Source organism: Capra hircus, chromosome 25 (genome assembly GCF_001704415.2).
Source record: "Capra hircus breed San Clemente chromosome 25, ASM170441v1, whole genome shotgun sequence".
Lineage (NCBI taxonomy): Eukaryota > Metazoa > Chordata > Mammalia > Artiodactyla > Bovidae > Capra > Capra hircus.
Genome location: NC_030832.1, coordinates 22,490,521 through 22,510,757, shown reverse-complemented (window position 1 = coordinate 22,510,757; position 20,237 = coordinate 22,490,521). Strand labels below are relative to the sequence as shown.

Below are 20,237 nucleotides of genomic sequence, written 5' to 3'. Positions count from 1 at the left end.
TGAAGGGCCTTAGAGTCAACCAGGGAGCAGCGGGCTGTGGATGGAGGAGCGGAATGACTGTGGGATTTGTGCTTTAGATCCTTGTGGCTGTGGTGCTTGTTTTAGGGGAACAGCATTGTGGTGAGTCAAGCAGAAAGGCCCAAGCTAAGGCAGAAACTTGGGACATGCAGCCGATCCCCTGATTTTCTTATGGCACAAGATTCCAGGGCACCAACTCAGGTCTGTTTCCCAGAGATCATAGAGAGGTGCAAACTTCACAGTGAGAAAACCTTTGGGACCAGCTATTTCTTCACCCAAAGCCAGCAAGAGTGAAAGGCAGGAGACAGAAGGCAGGTCCCCTTCCTCGTGCTTGGAAGATGAGCTGGGGAAGAGTACACCCAGCCCAGGAGATGTGTCTCTTGGAGGGCTGGGAGTCTCTGCTTGTCTCACCTTTTGGGTTTGGCTGTTGATGTTACATGATGGACAGAAAGAGTAAATGACTGCCTTTTGAGACAAGGAAGCCTTTACTCTTCTCTCTTTTTCCCAGCTTCTAACCTTCATTCCCTTGTAAGAAGGGCTAGGGACTTCCCTGGTGGTCCAATGGTTGCAAATCCACCTTGTAATACAGGGGACTCGGATCTGATCCCTGGTGGGGAAACTAAGCTCTCACGTGCCACAGAGCAACTAATCCCCTGTGCCGCAACTACTGAGCCTGCGAACCACAAACTAGAGAGTTCGTGCACCTCAAGGAAAGATCCTGCTTGGTGGAATGAAGATCCCAACTGCTGAAACTAAGATCCACTGCCATAAATAAATAGATAGATAAATAAAACAAGGGCTAAATATTATATTGAAGATGATCCATTAACAGCTTTGACGCCTAGTGGTAAACAAACAAAGCTTTATTTTTTTTTCTCCTTCATTAAAAAAATCGGAACATTGATAACACCATGAGAGCTCAGACCCCTGGGTTCACCCCCACATTAAGCAAAGTAGCCCCAGAGAAAGATGGCACAGCTGATGCAAATGATGAGGTTGAGGTCCAGAAGGGTTTTCACCAATGGGTTTTCTTCCAGGGAAACTATGATCGGGTCCACTCTGCTTGGTGCCTGCTCCTTGCCCTTGTTCTCCACCCCACAGAGCCACAAGACGGCTTTCACCACTTTGGACCGCTTTGTGGTCGTGTCGCCTAAAAAGAACACAACAGATAAAGGTCATCAGGGTGAGCTGTGTCTCCCAGACAAGAGGGAAGAGAGTCTCTCCCGGTATGTGATAAAAACTGTGATTAAAAACTGTATGTTCCTCTTCTGGAAGGTATTTGTTAATACCGCAATCGTGGAAGACTTGAATTCTGAAAGGCTGGTGTTTTCAGACTTTTCATGATGTTTAGGTGCAGAATTTCAGATGAATTTCAGCCTGTTAGATAGAGGCTCAGACTAACTTGAGTGAAGCACAGAGCAGGTCAGCAGAGGCAGAGATGGGTCTAGGACCTGCTTGATCTGACTCCCTCTCTGTGTGCGGCACCGCCTGCCAGAGGCTGAAGGGAGACAGGCACTTTTGCAGGGAACTGCGTCTCCACTCAGAGCTGGGGCTGTGAGATCAACTGCAGATGGAGCCAGGCAGGTGGCCTATGGGAGTCAGAGGAGCTGATTTGCTTCTTAGACACATCACCTCTACCAAGGAAGATTCTCTCTCTCACGTTTCCTGAAGCATATGGCCTTCTGCATCTATCCTTGCGTTTCCCACTATAGGATGCCATGGGTTCATAGCCACAGTTATTTTTTTTTAAGCCATTTGCTATTGTCTAGTCATCAAGTCATGTCCCACTCTTTATGACCCCATAGACTGTAGCCTTCCAGGCTCCTCTGTCCTTGGGATTTCCCAGGCAAGAATACTGGAGTGGGTAGCCATTTCCTCCTCCAGGGGATCTTCCTGACCCAGGGATTGAACCTGAGTCTCCTGCATTGGCAGGCAGATTCTTTACCACTGAGCCACCAGGGAAGCTCCTTTAAAAGCCATGCGTGGTGATTAATGACGACCACAGCCTTGGGGTCATGTAGGCAGAAGGGACTGCTGGGGACTTTGACTAACTGTATATCCCAGGTCTAAGGACCAGCTGCTTCCCACCTCCAGGCAACTTTTGCCAGGCAGGTATAATGGGCTCCATGCTGCCAGATCTTCTAGTTATTCAAAAGAAGGTGGAAATCTGAAATGTTATGAAATCTCCCTACTTTTAAATAACTCACATTAAAAGAGCAGGTGGCCTAAACCAAAATATGTCTGCAAGCTGAGAGTTTAAAACCAATAATTTAGAGAATGCCAGCAGTAACCCCTGCCTACCACGTGGGGTTTCATGAGGATCAAATGAACTGTGTTTTAGTAGGCACTCAGCAAACGTTGGCTCTCATTGCCCACCTGAAGCATCTGTCGAAAGTTCCTAACCCTTTCAGTGGCCAGAGAGCGAGGGAAGACCAGACCCTGGGAATGAGGAGGTGCTAAAATGTCAAGTGTGCCCCTTCACTTGCTAGTGATATGATAGAAAAATTTCCTCTTAAACACATAATGCTTCTTGAGGTTCCTACTGTAACCTAGGAAAAAGGCAACTCACAGCTGTGGGTTTTGGACATGTTTTCTTGAACCATCTCGAATTGGATGTTGGTGCTGCTGGCCTCTGGTGTCCCGTTTTGAGAAAGGGTAAGAGGCGGGGGAGTGGCTGATGGCACCTGTTCCTTCTGGACCACAGGGTCGTGGCGAGTAGACCAGGTCAAGCGACTGACCTATGGAGCAGAGAGGAATTGTGAGATGGGGTTGGGTGGTGACGTTCATCCCTTTCTCCTACCTCCTTCCAACCCCAGGCTCAGCCTTCATGTCCAAGTCTCTTCCAGTCTCACCCTCCCACTCCACCTTCCAACAAGCCTCAGCTCCCTGCAGTCCTCAGAATCAATGGACGTTTCCCCTACTCATTCCCCATCTTTCTTTGAAAGCCCCAAATCTCTTGTGGGGATCTCACCCTCCCTAATTCTAATAAGAGCTTAACCCTAGCCCAGGGGTGTGTGGGACCCAGAGACCAGCATTCAGCTCATCCATTTCTCTGGCCACAGCAAGTGGGTTGGTTCATGAGTGACCATGTGTCTTGGGCTGACTCCATCAATGGGCATGAGCAGCTTCACTGGAAATGCTGGGACTAAAATGTTTATGCTTTTGCTTAATGAGACTAAGAGAGGAGGTATCCTAGAAGCTGTTGACCCCATTAGGGGCTGGAGAATAGGAATAGAGGCGAGAAGGGACTTCCCTGGTGGTCCAGTGGTTAAAAGTCCACCTTCCAATGCAGGAGACCCAGGTCAGGTAACCAAGATCCTGCATGCAATTGAGCAACTAAGCCCTCACACCGCAACTACTGAACCTGTGCACCCTGGAGCCCACGAGCCACAACAAGAGAAGACCGTGTGCCATAACACAGACCCAGTGCAGCCAAGATTCAGATGGTCTTTTCTGAAATCAAGTTCCTCCAAAGACCAAACCCTGGACTTTTCAGCTTTTTGAAAATCAGTCCTGGTTTTCTGTCTCTAGCAGTAAAGGGTCTCAGTGACTATAGGGTCAAGGCCCAAAGTACCATTTCCTTGGAGGGCGGCTCTGTGAGCCAGCTCACGGCACACGCAGTGATCAGGGTGACCGAGGACAGGATCATAGAGAAGTAGAGGTAGTGGACGTCCTTCACCACGGCTGGGCGCTCGTCCAGCTGGTCACAGCGAGGCTGCGCGTAGATGAAGTCCAGGATCAGCCGAACCAAGCCTAGGAGGAGGCCTAAGACCAGACCGAAGAAGGCACCCTGCAGAGCAGAGCAAAGCAAAGCTATCTTAGACACACGCCTCCGGAAAGCTCAGCAAGCCCCCTCCAGAGCTGGTCTTTACCATGCCGGTCACTGCACGGGTCAGTGATTCAAAAAGAGTGGGAGCTACTTATCTGCTTATCTTTTATATACAATTGATCCATTACATATAACTCCCTGTTAATTCAGCTTCCCTTTAGAAAGACAGAAATGCATCAAAGTAGAAGCTTCATAGCTTGTGTTTTCAAAAGCCAGGTAACATCCTCCCTGGATCTTTCTCCCCAAATCTCATCACCCCACCCCCCCACAATGACACCTGACATCCACGTGTCCCCACTCCAAGTCCCTCCTCTCCCATCTGATGGACTGAAGGGCTGATCCAGAGCTACCTTTTCATTGGCCCGCTTCCAGAAACATCCCATGATGAAGACCACAGCCACAGGTGGCTGTAGGTAGGAACTGATGGACTGGATGTAGATGAAGAGCTGGCCGCCCTGGCTGGCCTGGACCACAGGGATCCAGAGGATGGAGACCAACACCAGAAGCAACACAAACACCCTGGTTGAATGAGAGACACATACCCCCCACATTAGTTTTGTCCTCCCTGGATACTTCTCTTTTTTTATAGCTTTTTGGAGGTAGAATTTATATAAGATTCACCCATTGTAAGTGTGCAATCAAGTAATTTTGGTAAATTTATAGTCATGTAACCAACATCACAATCGAGCTTTTGAATATACATCACTCCAAAAACATCCCCTCATGCCCATTTACAGTTTATTCTTGTTTCCAACCTAAAGAAGCACTTCTATCTGCTTCTATCTCTATGAAAGAAAATGAAAGTGTTAGTCCCTCAGTCATGTCTGACTCTTTGTAATCCTATGGACTGTACCCACCAGGCTCCTCTGTCCCTGGGGTTTCCCAGGCAAGAATGCTGAAATGGGTTGCCATGCCCTCCTCCAGGGGATCTTCCTGAGCCAGGAATCAAACCCAGGTCTCCTGCATTGCAGGCAGATTCTCTTCCATCTGAGTCACCAGGGAAGCCCCCTAGGGGCTTCTGTGTCTATAGCTTTGCTTTTCTGGGCATGTCACATAAATGGTATACAATATATACAATACATGGTCTTTTGCAGTTGGCTTCTTTCATTTAGCATGTTTTAAAGTTCATCAGATATCATGTATCAGTATTTCATTCCTTTTTATTGTTGAAAACATTCCATTGAGTGGATATGCCATTGTGTAACTATTGTTGAAAACATTCCGTTGAGTGGATACGCTGTTGTGTAACATTATCTATCCTTCACCAATAAGTGGACATTTAAATCGCTTCTCTTTTGAGGCTCTTGTAAAAACTGATGCTATGAACACTTGTATACATGTCTTTGTGCAGACATACGGTTTTATTTCTAGGAATGCAGTTGCTAGGTCATATGGTAAGTTTATATTTAACTTTTTAAGAAAATGCCAAACTGTTTTGAACAGTAGAACCATTGTATATTAACACCTGCAATTCACAAGAAGTCCAGCTTCTCTGCCTATCTGCTGTTCAATTATAGCCATACTAGTGGGTGTACAGTGGTATCTTGAAGTCATTTTCAATCTTTGTGAAAATTAGATCATACAAAATTAGATTAGAAGATAGATTACAATCTCATTTTGAAGATTGTTCTAGATTACAAGTCCTTTGTCAAATATTTGGCTTGCAAATAGTTTCTCCCAATCTGTGACTCATCTTCTCATTTGCTTTCTTTCCTTTCTTTTCCTTTTTTATTTTCTTGGCCACCCTGCATAGCATGTGAGATCTTAGTTCCCTGAGAGATCGAACTTAAGCCCCTTGCATTGGAAGCTTGGAGTCTTAACCACTGGACCACCCAAGTCCCCTTCTCATTTTCTTTTGAAGTGAAAAAGTTTTGGGTTTTGATGAGATCTAATTTAGCTCTCTAGGCTGAGCGCCGAAGAAGTGATGCTTTTGAACTGTGGTGTTGGAGAAGACTCTTGAGAATCCTGTGGACTGCAAGGAGATCCAACCAGTCCATTCTGAAGGAGATCAGCCCTGGGATTTCTTTGGAAGGAATGATGCTAAATCTGAAACTCCAGTACTCTGGCTACCTCATGCGAAGAGTTGACTCATTGGAAAAGACTCTGATGCTGGGACGGATTGGGGGCAGGAGGAGAAGGGGACGACAGAGGATGAGATGGCTGGATGGCATCACTGACTCGATGGGCGTGAGTCTGAGTGAACTCTGGGAGTTGGTGATGGACAGGGAGGCCCGGCGTTTTGCGATTCATGGGGTCGCAAAGAGTCGGACACAACTGAGGGACTGAACTGAACTGAACTGAATTTAGCTCTCTTTCTTTTTTTTTTAATGGAATATGCTTCTGATGTCACAGTTAGTGGCTCAGTCATATCCGACTCTTTGAAACCCCATGGACTGTAGCCCACCAGGGCCCTCTGTCCATGGAATTCTCCAGGCAAGAATACTGGAGCAGATTGCCGTTTCCTTCTCCAGGGGATCTTTCCGACCCAGGGATCGAACCCTGGTCTCCTGCATTGCAGGTGGATTCTTCACCATCTGAGATACCAGAGAAGCCTTTTGTTGTCATACGTTTCCCTCAGCCATGGCTGAGACAGCCCTCGGAATGCACCTTCTGGAGAAGCAGAGCCCTGAGATGCTTGTTAGCATACATTTTGCATAAAATGTGCACGCCACTCACTTCACTCACTCTCATTCCCTGCATTACGCTTCAGGAGTTGGCAGAAGCCTTGGTAGAGAAACCTTCCCCCAAATCTCCAGAACACCCTCCTTGCTTTTACCTGGCTATCTCCTATCGACCCCTCAAACCCCAACCCAAGTTAGAGACTTTCCCCTGAAGGCCTAGTTCTCCTGGCTCGCCTGTCATAATACTCATTACAGTGAAAACCAGCTGTTTACTTCTGTTTTTCTTCTTCTAGCTCCAAGAAAGCAAAATGAGTCTTTTCTTTTCCCTGCTATGTGCCCAGCACCTGGCACACAGGAGGTGCTCTTGAATGAATGAATGCCTTACTCATCCACAGGGTCCTGGTGTCCTTCAGCTTGGCCATCAGAGCGGGGCTGAGCCAACCAGGAGAAGTCACTGTTTGGACTTTCCCTTTGAATGGCTCAGCTTTTTCCTCCCTGAGTTATCCTGACTTTTCAGACTCTTGCCCGGCTCCACCCAATAAGACTGTGAAAAGTGAAAGAAAGTGAAGTCGCTCAGTCGTGTCCGACTCCTTACAACCCCATAGACTGTAGCCTACCAGGCTCCTCCGTCCATGGGATCTTCCAGGCAAGAGGAACTGGAGTGGCTTGCCATTGCCTTCTCCAGGGGATCTTCCTGACCCAGGGATCAAACCCAGGTCTCCCACATTGCAGGCAGACGCTTTACCGTCTGAGCCACCAGAATAAGACCGTACCTGCCCACAATCATGAGCTCCTTCTCAGATGCCCGAGGCCGGAGATGGTTCCAGAGGTCCATGGTGAAGATGGTGCTGGCACTGTTAAAGATGGAGGTGAGGGAAGACGTGAGCGCCGCCACCATCACAGCCATCATGAGCCCGCGGAGCCCTGGGGGCAGAAGGGAGCTCTATGGGCCTTGGGCTTTTTTCTGCCTTCACTGTTGACCCCATTGCCCAGGTCTGCAGCTAACTGGTCCTGAGAGGTTCAACACTAAGAAGGCAGAACTCAGGGCTGGGAGCCAAGAGGAGGGACACAGAGGTGGGTGGGGCACAGCCCCTGCGGAGCCAGGGCCTGAGCTTCAACTGGGAGCCCTCGCATCTTGTCCCCCACCTCGGATCGGAGCCCAGCCAGGGTCCTCCTTTCTCGGGGGGACTCAGCTGAAGGGTGATGGATCATTACCTGTAGGCAGGAGTTCCAGCACAAGTTTGGGATACGCGATGTCAGAGCAGCCGGCGGGGTTGCTACAGACCTTCCGGCAGATTTCTGGGTCTGCACAAGCCACTTCATCTGTGGAGGAAACAAGCCCAGAGATGGCTAGATGGACCCTTAGAGCCCCAGGCCTGGCCAAAACACAGCCCGGCACCGGTCAGCACCAGGAGACAGGGTTACTGAGTATAAGTGTAGAGCTCAATGAAATAAAAAGGACCCTGGACTTGATTAAGTGGTAAAGAATCTGCCTGCCAATGCAAGAGACACGGGATCGATCCCTAGGTCAGGAAGATCCCCTGGAGGAGGAGATGGCAACCCACTCCAGTATTTTTGACTGGGAAACCCCATGAACAGAGGAACCTGGCGGGCTACAGTCCATGGGGTTGCAATAAGTCGGACATGATTTAGCGACTAAACAGCAGACTTGATAAATCATGGCCTTCTCACTTAACCATCCTGGACCTCAGTTGCTGTATCTGTGAAATGGGACAGTAACGGAACTTTACTTCATAAGATTCTAGCGAGGACTGAGATGGTACACGTTAACACACTCAGCACCGAGTCTGAGACATGGGAAGTGCTGAGCTCATTTCAACTGCTTTTATTGTAACCTCAATATAGCTGACACCTCACAGCCAGTCTCAGCACAGTATTCTACATCAGGTTCTTTAACTCCGTAAAAAGGACACAAACAATTCACCTCTTTACCTAAATTTATTGGAAGTGCAAAGGAGAATGCCATCATTTGACACATGGCAAATTTTTTTAAAATTCCTCTTTTCCCCACCTCCTTCCCAATAACTCATATACTTCAATACCTGTTCCTCATTTTAGACTCATAAAAACTCTACCCACTCGGAAGTTTTCTCGCCTCCTCTTTCTCCATTTCTATATCAATTCTTTCCTCTCCCAAGTAGCATTCTGATTTTCTAATGAAAACCCATCCAGAATTCCTGGCACCTCTAGTTCTTCATCTCTACCTGTTATCGTGATGAACACACCCAAAGCATACAAGCATAGACCTCTTGCTTACAAGATAGAAAGAGATAAAAAAAATTATACTAATGTGTGGTACTGATAGGGACAGAGTAAAGGGACAAAGTAGATGATTAAATAGGTAATCCCACTAGGGGGTTGTATGTAAAAAATATATATAGGGGAGCCTTGTAAGTTAATGATTACTCAAGGGAGCAGGTTTGCTCAACCACAGAACCAAGCAGGCTGGCTTAGCAACAAAACCATGCAACAGAAGCACTGGACTGCCCCTAAACAATGAAACAATGGTGGCACGAGGCCCACCGCCTGCCCAGTGAGCTCAGCAAGTTACTGATTCCTAAGACATGCTCTCTGCACACATGAAAAACAATAATTTGTGGACCTAGCTTGACCCTGTAGGGATGAGAAAAGTCCCCTGCGCAACCTGGAGAAGGAGCTGATGTTGGAAGCAAGAAAGACAGGCAAGAAAGTCTACTGAAGAAACACAAAGAAGTTCCTCTCCCACCCCCTACTTTTCCTTTGATTATGAAACTGTAGCCCAGTAAGTTCTCAGGGCATGGCACCCCCTCGCCCACCTGCTTGTAAGACTTACAGCTGTTCTATTCTAAGAAATCACTTCTTATCCATCACTTTGGTTCTCACAGAATTCTTTCTGTGCTGAGACATAAAGGACTGTGGTACCGGGAGCTGTTTGGAGCCCCCCTGAAAGGCCACTAAACAATTTCAGTGCAGACTCTCTGCTCAATACACTTTTGTTGGGAAGAGGCTCGCTATCTCATTATTAGTGTCACCGTCAGAGAGGGGAAGGGACCTGATTATAATTACCCAGCAAGGTCATGATGGAGACAGGTCTTGCAACTCCCAATCCAAAGTTTCAGAGAAGGCCCAGAGTGTAGGTAGTTTCAGTGGTCTGGCACGTGTTTGAATGCGAGCTTTCTTGTTACTTTCTGTCTTCCTCAGCTCCTCATATCTGAGCTGAGCTATGCTCCTCACCACCGTCTCTATGCCAAAACATCACCACTCACCCCTGCTGGACCACTTACAAATCCTCATATCTCTTTTGCCAGCTGGATCTATTAATAGGGGTAACTCCCATACACAACTCCCAGACCCTCCCTCTGTGTTTCTTCCTCATTCTGATGGGTGACACTGCCTTCTAGCCCACCTCCAATGGCAAGTGACAACTACCCCCAAGACTCAGTTTAGGGATGGGCTTGGAGCCCATCGCTGCCCATGCCCATCTCCTCCCAGGTTCTGATGCAATACCAGTTTCATGATGAACATGTAATTGAGGCCTCGAATTCACAAGTGGCCTCGAACACAGATGCTTGACAGGGTTACAGCAGGCAGGTAGCCAGGTATGAGCAGGGAAATGGAGGCAGGGGCCAGGTGGCAGGAAATCTTGTAAACATCTTGTAAATGTCTTGTAAAGAGTGAGGCAGATGAAGGAAAGCAGGAAACTCCATACTGACAGGAAATGACATATTGTAGGTGGTAAGGGTTCAGGTAACAAAGAAAGCTGGGGAAAGGCGAGAATCTCATGCCTCCAAAGGCAACCTTTTGCTTAGTATGTTCTTATTACAATAAAGTTGGCCTTACAGATAAGAAGCACCCGCCATGCACTGATGCCAACACTTCTGATTTCAGCTAAATAGGGACAAAAACCCCTCCTCCCCTTGGGAAGATGAACTGGGGTTAAAATCAGGGATTACAAACTCCGAACTCCTCCTTCCTCAGGGAATATTCTACCCCTTCATTTGCATGAAGACCCTCAACACCGATGATAAAGAATCCCAGGGTGGTGGCTCCTCACCTGTCTGCCCACTGTCCTCATTGCTTAAATAAACTCTCACTTTATCTTCCCAACCTCTCTGCTTTGTCTCTGAAATCTTTTGGGACAAAGAAAGAACCTTAAATTCACTGGCAGCAATGTTATCTCCAGATGAGGTTGTATGCCTGGTCTTTATAATTTTATCTGGGTTAAAACTATTAGTTTAATAAATGTGAACATTTAAAGTACATCACAACTTTAAAACCTAGTACTGTTGGTTCTTTTCTTTAATTAAAAATTTTTTATTGAAGTATGGTTGTATAATACAAAAGCTTACAATGTTTCAGGTATACAGCAAGTGATTCAGTTATATTTGTGTATATATATATACACACACACATATATTCTTTTTGAGATTCTTTCCTTTACTGATTATTAGAAAATATTGACTATAGTTCCCAGTAGGTCCTTGGTGTTTATCTACAGTAGTGTGTGTCTATTAATCCCAAATCCCTAATGTATCCCTCCCTGCCCTCTAATATTTTTTATTGTTCTTTTTGCCTCGCTGCACAGCTTGCAAGGTTTTAGTTCCCCAACCAAGGACAGAACCTGGGTCCCCTGCAGTGGAAGCACAGAGTCCTAATCATTGGATTGCCAGGGAAATCCCAATTTTTCATTTTCTTTTTTAAGGCAGTATAAGACCTAACAAATGGAAATCATCCTAACCGCTTCATCCATGGGGAAGCCCAGGAACTAACTGGTCTTTGTAAAATTTCTCCACTCACAGCTTTGTCTTCTCAAAGCCGGGACCCTTCCCTCCACTTATATCCATGAGTGAGAAAGGGTACTGTGTCCACAATTAATAATACTAATAACAGGGGACTTCCCTGGTGGTCCAGTGGCTAAGACTCCACGCTCACAAAACAAGGGGCCCAGGTTCAATCCCTGGTTGAGAAACTAGATCCCACAGCCCACAGCTAAGAGTTATCAAAGATGCTATAATTAAGACCCAGCGCAGCCAAATAAAATAAATAAATATATTAAAAAATAATAATAACAATTGCTATGGAACAAAAGTAGATGCCTCCAGAACTCTGATTCAGTTTAGACAAAATTCAGATAGCAGACCAAAAATGATATTTGACAGGAAACATTGAGAAGGAACAATCTTTTTGAGAAAAATGCTTTTCAGAGGTCAAAGTTGTTGGCTTGTTTACGATTTGTCTGAGGAAGCTTTGGAGAAGGTTAGAAAATAGTTACATTCCTGTGGCCAGAAGGCTGTAGAGAGCTTCCCAGGTGGGGCAAAGATCTTGTTTACATTCACATGTTATGAGTTCAAACTCTCACTGTCCAAAAACTCCTGTCTTCAAGGGACACCAAGAAGGAGCAAGACTCCCCCTGAAATAATTCATTTAACGACCAAGTTTTTGTTTAACCCTCTAGGAATGCAAGCTTCAACCATGAAACATGTGACACAAAGTTTATAATGCATGTTTAGGGCAGAAAATTATGTTTGTTCATTCGGGCTGAAAAATATGTTCGTCACAAGGAAACTATTTGGCTCAGCTTAAGTTATAAATGAAATCGACAGCCTTGCGATCATTAACCGACCATTCACTAATATCTGCTCACGTGTCTTGGGTGAATTAACCAACCATTTCATACATTGAGTGGATTCCCTTGTCAGATCCTATGATGCTTGAAATAAAGGATGGCTCTAGCAGAGTCCAGTCCAAACACAGCACCAAAACTCCTTCATCCAAAATGCCAGCATTCATAGAAGTTGTACTGTGACACAGATGCTGCAAATTAACACTCTACACATACCTTCTCGTGTAATTTTCGTAACTCTGTGGGGAAGACATTGCTATTATACCAATTTTTAAAATATTTATTTATTTGGCTGTCCCTGGTCTTAATCGTGGCACGTAGCCTCTTCATTGTGCCATGGGGTTGTGGTACCTGGATTCTAATTGTGGTAGGGGGGCTCAGTTGCTCCACGGCATGTGGGATCTTAGTTCCCCGACCAGGGATCAAACCTGCATTGCAAGGCAGATTCTTAACCACTGCACCACCAGGGAAGTCCCTATTACACCTATTTTAAAGACAAGCAAATTGAGACCCACAGAGGCTAAATAACATCCCCAAATCATAAAGCTAGGATCATGCCTAGGACTCAAAACCTTAATTTATTCCAAAGCTTAGGTGGAAATGATTGGCTTTGTAAACAGGTACATTTCTAGACTCTTGTGTTTCATTGTTTTGAGGGTCATTTTGCTTCTTTCTTGGTTTCTACCAGTGTTCCTCAATGAGTGGGTATTATTTTTCAGATAGACTAAGTGGAAGAGGATGTTGTCCAGGCTTGTGAGAGCCCAGGATCACAGCATCCTTTGAGGCAGTGCTGGACCCATCTGAAGATTCAGTAGGGAGCTGCTGGAGCTGAGATGGAGAGAAGAGTGGAAATGGGTAGGAATGTTGGCTTGGCCCGGCCCCTGGCCCTTTAGACCAGGGATTCTCCACCTTCTGTTGGGCCCCATCCCCAAAGACCTGGATTTGATAGGTCTTGGATGGGGTCTAAAAAGTTTGCCTTTCTAGCAAGTTCCAAGGCAACTCTGATGCTGCTAGACTGGGGACCACACTTTGAGAAGCTCTGATCAAGACCTTCAAATCCACCATGCCCACCTCACCATCTCCACCCTGCCTCACTCTCTCCAATTCATTTCTCACTTATTGCTGGTACCATAGGCTAGAATGTTTTGATATCTATTTTCTTTTACTTTTTCACGAGTACCAGACTCATCTGAGATGTTACAACTCCCTAGGGTCATGGAATGTGGCATTATGTTTCATTTAATAATCATCACTGATTGGCTGACTGCTATGAGTGAGGATCAGGGTCTTATTATTGGTATTCCAGATATAGATCCAAAGCTTAAGATGTGATTTCCTGAGAGAGACAGTAGCATGATTAAGAGGCAGGTTTTGGAAGCAGATGCACCTGTCTGCAGGTACAGGTATATAGATCACCAGTTCCTGACATCACAATGACTCCCAATAACATTTTCCACTCCTAGGCCTGTTTAATCCCTATGCTGTAAACCTCATTCCTCTACCAAGTTTTTTTAATAGATAAGGCAAATACTTTAGAGGTTTGATACCCCAGTTTTGTTAAGAAAAGTACCCTGCCAAGGGTTCTATGCTTCCCTTGTGTCATATTAAAAAGCAGTGATATTACTTTGCCAACAGAAGTCCAACTAGTCAGAGCTATGGTTTTCCCACTAGTCACGTATGAATGTGAGAGCTGGACTATAAAGAAAGCTGAGGGCCAAAGAATTGATGCTTTTGAACTGTGGTGTTGGAGAAGACTCTTGAGAGTCCCTTGGACTGCAAGGAGATCAAACCAGTCAATCCTAAAGGAAATCAGTTCTGAATATTCATTGGAAGGATTGATGCTGAAGCTGAAATTCCAATACTTTGGCCACCTGATGGGAAGAAACGACTCATTGGAAAAGACCCTGAGGCTGGGAAAGATTGAAGACAGGAGGACAAGATTGAAGGCAAGACAGAGGATGAGATGGCTGGATGGCATCACCGACTCAATGGACATGAGTTTGAGCAAGCTCCGGGAGTTGGTGATGGACAGGGAGGCCTGGCGTGCTGCAGTCCATGGGGTCACAAAGAGTCGGACACGACTGAGCGACTGGACTGAATTGAACTGAAGGGTTCAACTGGGCTGAAGTTGCCAAACCACTGAAGTGTGAGGGGTGCCCTGACGTGAGATTTCAGGGAGCTGACACCTGGGACAAGATTTGGCCTGGTTTGTGGTTTTAAAATATATATGTATAGTTGAGGGACTTCCCTAGTGCTCCAGTGCTACGACTCCACACTCCCAAAGCAGGGGACCCGGGTTCAATCCCTAGTAAGGGATCTAGATCCCACATGCCACAACCAAGTGTTCACAGGCCTCAATGAAGATCAAAGCTCTCAAGTGCTTGCAACTAAGGCCTGGTGCAGTCAACTAAATAACTAAAATATATAGTTGAAGTAAAGCCCTGGATAGGTCTCCACTCTGTTTGGCCTGAGACATCTATAGGACATGCCCATTGAACCAATATTGGGAAACAGCACAGAGTCAGTAGGTGCTGGAATGGAGATGCCTCAGTGGAATCACAAGGAAGGGACACCAGTCTCACTCTCATGGGGCAGTTGGTAATATGTTTAGAACACTTTACTGGGTCTGTGACTCACAGACAATCTCTCCTCCTAGCTGTCTTCTTACCTGGAAAGAGGACACGGCTGACCATACCCGGGAACACCATGATGAAAAGGGGTAGCACCTTCAGGTATGCGGCCAACAGAGAGCCTCCTTTGGCATGGGACAGGTTCTTGGCAGCCAGAGTCCGCTGAACAATCACCTGGAAACAGTGGGGTGGTTGGAAGTTGAGATGACTTTCTCTTAAAGCAAATTAGATGTGTGTGGCTTCTTGGTAGGCATAGTAGACTCAGGAGCCTAGTGGGTCTATCTCCTCCAAAGAAGCATCCCTTTCATTCACAATCCCTGTGGCCCAGCAGTCCAGCCGCAGGAGCTATACTAAGGCAGAGAAAGCAAGAACCGGAAGGAGAATAGAAGAGAAAGAGAGGTTCTGAGATATTGCCACCAACAGGATTGGTGTATCTGGGCTTATAGTTACTGCATACTAGTACACCTAGGTCTTAGCCTGACCCCCTTCTCTCTGATGGGAGGTATAAGGTAGGTCTTATCAAGATTTATGCCTTCAGAACAGATCGGTAGTTGCCAGAGACAAAGGGTGGGGGTGGGCAAAATAGGTGAAGGGGGTAAAAAAGCACAAATTTTAGTTATAAAATAAGTCCTAGGGATGTAATGTACTGCATGGTGACTATAGTTAATACTGGGTCACCTATCTTTAAGTCGCTAAGAGATGATCTTAAAAGTTCTCATCACCCTAAAAAAGGTCTCATCACAGGAGAAATATTGTAACTATGTATGGTGATGAAAAATAACATTTATTTTGGTGATGATTTTGCAATATACCCAAATTTTGAATAGCAAAAAAAGATTTATCCACTCAAAGGGAATGACATGCTGGCGAGTGTTTTTTGAGTAGAAAGAAGACCGGTCCCCACAAATCCTGCTCCAGTCTTCAGATTGCATCTACATGAACTCAGAATTTTCTCTACTATTTCCTGAGGTTTGGGGTCTTGAAGCATCTGGAGAAGCTGCAGAGACCTTGGTGAATTGTTGTTTAGTCACTAAGTCACATCTGACTCTTTGTGATCCTATGGACTGTAGCCCACCAGGCTCCTCTGTCCATGAGATTTCCCAGACAAGAATACTGGAGTGGATTGCCATTCCTTTCTTCAGGGGAGCTTTCCAACCCAGGGATCAAACCCATGTCTCCTCCATGGGCAGGCGGACTCTTTACCACTGAGCCATCTACCAGAGCTTTTATAAGTTGGTTCTGTGAACAGTAGACAAGAGGAGTGAAATGTCATTACCACCATTAGTACTGTGGTGAGCAGGACAAAGTTGGAATCCTTCCCATTTTTAAAAAGTGTTCATCAATGGCACAGGCTTGCTGGAGTGTCCTGCTTCTTCTCTTGAAACCCACCCCCTCTCCACATGGCTATCCTTTCTTCCTGGGCACAGATCCTGCCTGATCCAGGGGTAGGTATGTGACCCAAGCCTGGCCAACCAGAGCCTTTCCAGGGTTTTTGGATTTGGGACTTTGGGAGTTGTCAGTCTCTTTCCACTGGACCTCGATGAGAAGCAATGAAGTCTGCAGGTTAAGAAATAAGGACCATGGAGAAGGATATCAGAGTAAGTTCCAGGAGTTTCTGAAGGCTAGTACACCTTCCTGCAGTTCGTAATTCATGAGGTAATAAATTCCCCACCCTTTTCCTAAGCTGGTTTAAATTTGATGTGGTTTTTTTTTTTTCCTGTGACTTGCAAAAAAGTGTTCCCTCAACTGCATAGATTATTATTATTTGTTTGGATGCTGTCAATGAACGAGTCTAAAACATGGAATCAGCTTATTTGAGGACAGGTGGGGAACAGTGAGGCCCCCTCTATCTTGAGCTGGGGTTAGCTGTCTTTGTCTAGAAGCTGATTTAACTGTTACCTGTTGTTTCTCATAACTCCAAACATACACCCATTGGGCTTTCTAGAATACTTAAGAATGTGGTAGTTACATGTAACAATATAGCATCTGTAGAATACTCTTTTTTTAGTGGCTTCATTAAGATGCCAAAGGGGCATCCCCAGTAGCTCAGTGATAGGAATCTGCCTGCAATAAAGGGGGCACAGGAGACTCAGGTTCGATCCCTGAATTGGGAAGATCCCCTGGAGAAAAAAATGGCAACCCACTCCAGTATTCTTACCTGGAGAATTCCATGGACAGAGGAGCCTGGTGGACTATAGTCCCTGGGGTCACAAAGAGTCGGACACGACAGAGCAACTGAACACAGTCGCTCAAAAGTGCCAAAAGAGGCATTCGAGCTTCAATCCTTGTCAGTCCATCTGGAAGCAGATAGGAGAGTTTATAGCTTTGGAAAACCTCGCTCTTGTGATGGCAGGTTCAGAGCTGTGGCTGAAAAGAATGTTGGCTTTTATTCCCATGAAGTGGAGCCTCCAGAGGGGAATTTAAGAGGCAGCTGAGTAAGTTTTAAGAGAGCTGTGCTACTCAAAACCCCGCAAGCCCTGTGAAGAGTGTGTGGCCCTGTATGACAACTCCCAGACCCAAGTAATGGGGCAGAGCTCATAGAAATGTTATGAAAATGAATGAGCTAATACGTTGGAAGTGCTTCAATCAATTACTGGTAAATGGCACAGTTATCAATACATGTTTAAGCGTCATTACTGATTGTGATTTGCCCTTCTGTCTCTGCACAGAAAGATCTAAAACACGCTGTCAGTCAGCGCACCATGCCTGCCACTTTGCCTTTCTTCTGCTCTAAAGTGAGCTACATACAGAGCTGAGAAAAAATGCGCGTCTCCTAGGGCAGCACCAGCACAATGAACTGACACATAACACAGCCTTTGGGTGCCACAGAACCCAGCTCAGCAGCAACAAGGCTGAGAGCCGCGGGGTCCAAAGAAGGCTTGGTTTTCTGGGCCCTCTCGCCCTCCCTGGCATCCAGAAGATGATCGAGTCATCCTGGATTAAGTCCCCAGGCTCTTGAACAATACGAGGTGGGTCAAAGGTGGGCTTCAAGGGATGTACAGTGAAATCCCAGCTAGTAAGGGGGTAAGGCATCTCAAGGAAATATATTGATTAATAAATATAAGCTGGTGACCCGTGTCAAGAGCAGTAGCATAAAACCATAGCAAAAATGTAAATGATTTTAACGGTTTATTAAATGCCCCCCCAACAGAAAGGACTATGAGCAAATTCCCAGTGCTTCTCTCTTTTGCAATTATTAGTAATCCCCCTAATGAGAAAACAGAGGCGGAAGATATTAAGCAAAGTTATGCCACCTGAACTTGAGTCCAAGCCTGTTAAGGTTTAGAAAGCCCAGGCTCTTAGCCTACATCTGAACTGTCTCCCACTCAGTTCAGGGCTGAATATTGGCTGAACTCTCCAGCCCAATATTTGCTAAGAAAAAGATCAGGGGAGAGGGGCAAGAGGGAAGAGTGATTTTCTAAAGGGGCAATATTGCACCCATCTCTGCCTTGGGTTTTGGCTCTTCTCTCAGAGGAGTTCTCACCCATGGGGTGACCGAGGTCCACTCTCCGCAGTGCCTCCTGCATCAATTCAGTGGCCCAACTCCATGATCATTATTTTAGTTAAAGTCTCATCAGCTCTGAATATGAAATACAGCTTCCAAAATGGCACACAGATCGCTGATCTTTAATGTAATGGAAAAACCGATTTCAACAGATGACATATTCACAGGCTTGAAATCTGAGAAAGTATAAACAGGTGTGCAGTGAAATGGCTCCCGCCCTTCCGGGCACACCCACCCCAGGAAGTAATCGCCCTGTTTTAGGTAATCCATCTGGAGTTTCCTTCAGCACATTCACTTGTGCGCCCGTGCTCTTTCAGTCATTCAGGCGTGTCTGGCTCTTTGCGACCCCATGGACTGTTGCCCTCCAGGCTCCTCTGTCCATGGGAGTCTCCAGGCACGAATACTGGAGTGGGTTGCCGTGTCCTCCTCCAGGGGATCTTCCCAACCCAGGGATCGAACCAGCGTCTCTTATGTCTCCTGCGTTGGCAGGTGGGTTTTTTACCATTAGCACCACCTGGGAAGCTCTTCAGCAAATACAAGCAAATGCAAATATGGATTCTATCCCCACCCCACCTTTTAACATAAAAGGCTTATTTTACCCACAGCAGTGTCTTTTGCCTTTCTCATTTCTTTTTTTTACACCAGTTATATATTTGCTTTAAGGGATTGGCTTTGGTGGGTCCCTCTGCCCCAAACTCTCTTCCCTGACAATCACCAGAACCCACTTGCTCTCCTCCTTTGCCCAAAGGTCACTTCTCAACCATGATTCCCCTGACCACCCTGTTTTAAATGTCACTCTCACACTCTCAACCTCCTTTTTTTTTTTTTAATGACAGTTATCACCTTGTAATGTTCCCTTTATTTATTTACTGCCGTCTACTTCTGTCAGAAGAAAGTGAGTTCTACAAGGACTGAGTGTCCTTGTTTACCTGTGACTTCCAAGCAGCTGGTACAGAGAGAACACCCAGTATTTGCAGAGCAAATAATACCAATGTCAGCTAAAACCTCTATTTAAAATACATCACCGCTTTTGCTTACTGAGCCTTTCCAGACATTAGGCAGGATGTATCAAGTTTTCCCTTTGCAAAAAGCAGCAGCTTCAGATTTGCCGTATGAGCAAGAATAAGAAGATAAGGTGTAGAGTAGTAGAGAAATAAGAGAACGGATAGGGGAAGGGCAAAAACCCAGCTCCTAGACACCCCGAGGAAGCATTCTGGGGGCCCAGCCTGCTGCCCTGTACCTGATCCGTGCACCAATACCAGAGAGACGGGATGGACATTCCAAATAGGATCCCAGGCCACGGGAGATCAGACGTCACTGGGTCTCGGAAAATATGGAAGGCATCTTCCCGGGGCAACCCGCAGCTGCTGTTCTCGCTCCGGTTGCTAGCCATGGCCAAGAAATATTTCTCCTCCAAGCCTTCCAACCCACCAACTGCAGCGAAACCTAGAATTCAGAGGAAGCCCAAATTTGCCAGGAACTCAGATTGATCCACAGCAGCTCATGAGGGGATGGTTGGAGATGGGTGAAATCCTACATAGAACCACAGGAAAGTTAATTGACTTAGAGGTTCTTAGCTTCCTATCTTTAAAAAACATTTTTTTAATGCCTTTGGTAGTGACTATAGATTGCTTCTTAGAATAATATTTCTAAATATATAATACAAAATTGTTTAGTCGCTAAGTCGTGTCTTACTCTTGCGATCCCGTGGACTATAGTCCGCCAGGCTCCTCTGTCCATGGGATTTCCCAGACGAGAACGTTGGAGTAGGTTGCCATTTCCTCTTAATACAAAATACATCAATTATAAAGGAAACCAAATACATTGAAGGCACTCATCAAACCATGAGAACTAAGACATAGTAATTTATTTATTTGCATCATTAAATACAAAGACTCCACAGTGGGTCAAATAACAATCTAGTTTTAAAGTAACCATGGACACAAACAGTGTTTCAATACATCAGCAGCAATTATAAAAACATTTGGATAAAAACATCAGGGTTATATTT

The 20,237-nt window shown here is 45.8% G+C and overlaps 1 protein-coding gene across 1 annotated transcript in view; it reads right to left on the bottom strand.

Moving 5' to 3' along the window:
* The window catches only part of SLC5A11 (solute carrier family 5 member 11), a 57,472-nt gene continuing 38,097 nt past the window's right edge, over positions 863–20,237 (bottom strand). Inside the window, exons 9-16 of the mRNA XM_018040994.1 lie at positions 19,467–19,672; positions 14,760–14,895; positions 7,684–7,791; positions 7,242–7,392; positions 4,198–4,366; positions 3,593–3,808; positions 2,588–2,756; positions 863–1,168 (exon numbers count right to left, since the gene is read on the bottom strand). Of these exons, the coding sequence (XP_017896483.1) occupies positions 963–1,168; positions 2,588–2,756; positions 3,593–3,808; positions 4,198–4,366; positions 7,242–7,392; positions 7,684–7,791; positions 14,760–14,895; positions 19,467–19,672 (1,361 nt within the window). The 3' untranslated portion in view covers positions 863–962. The remainder of the gene's footprint in view (positions 1,169–2,587; positions 2,757–3,592; positions 3,809–4,197; positions 4,367–7,241; positions 7,393–7,683; positions 7,792–14,759; positions 14,896–19,466; positions 19,673–20,237) is intronic.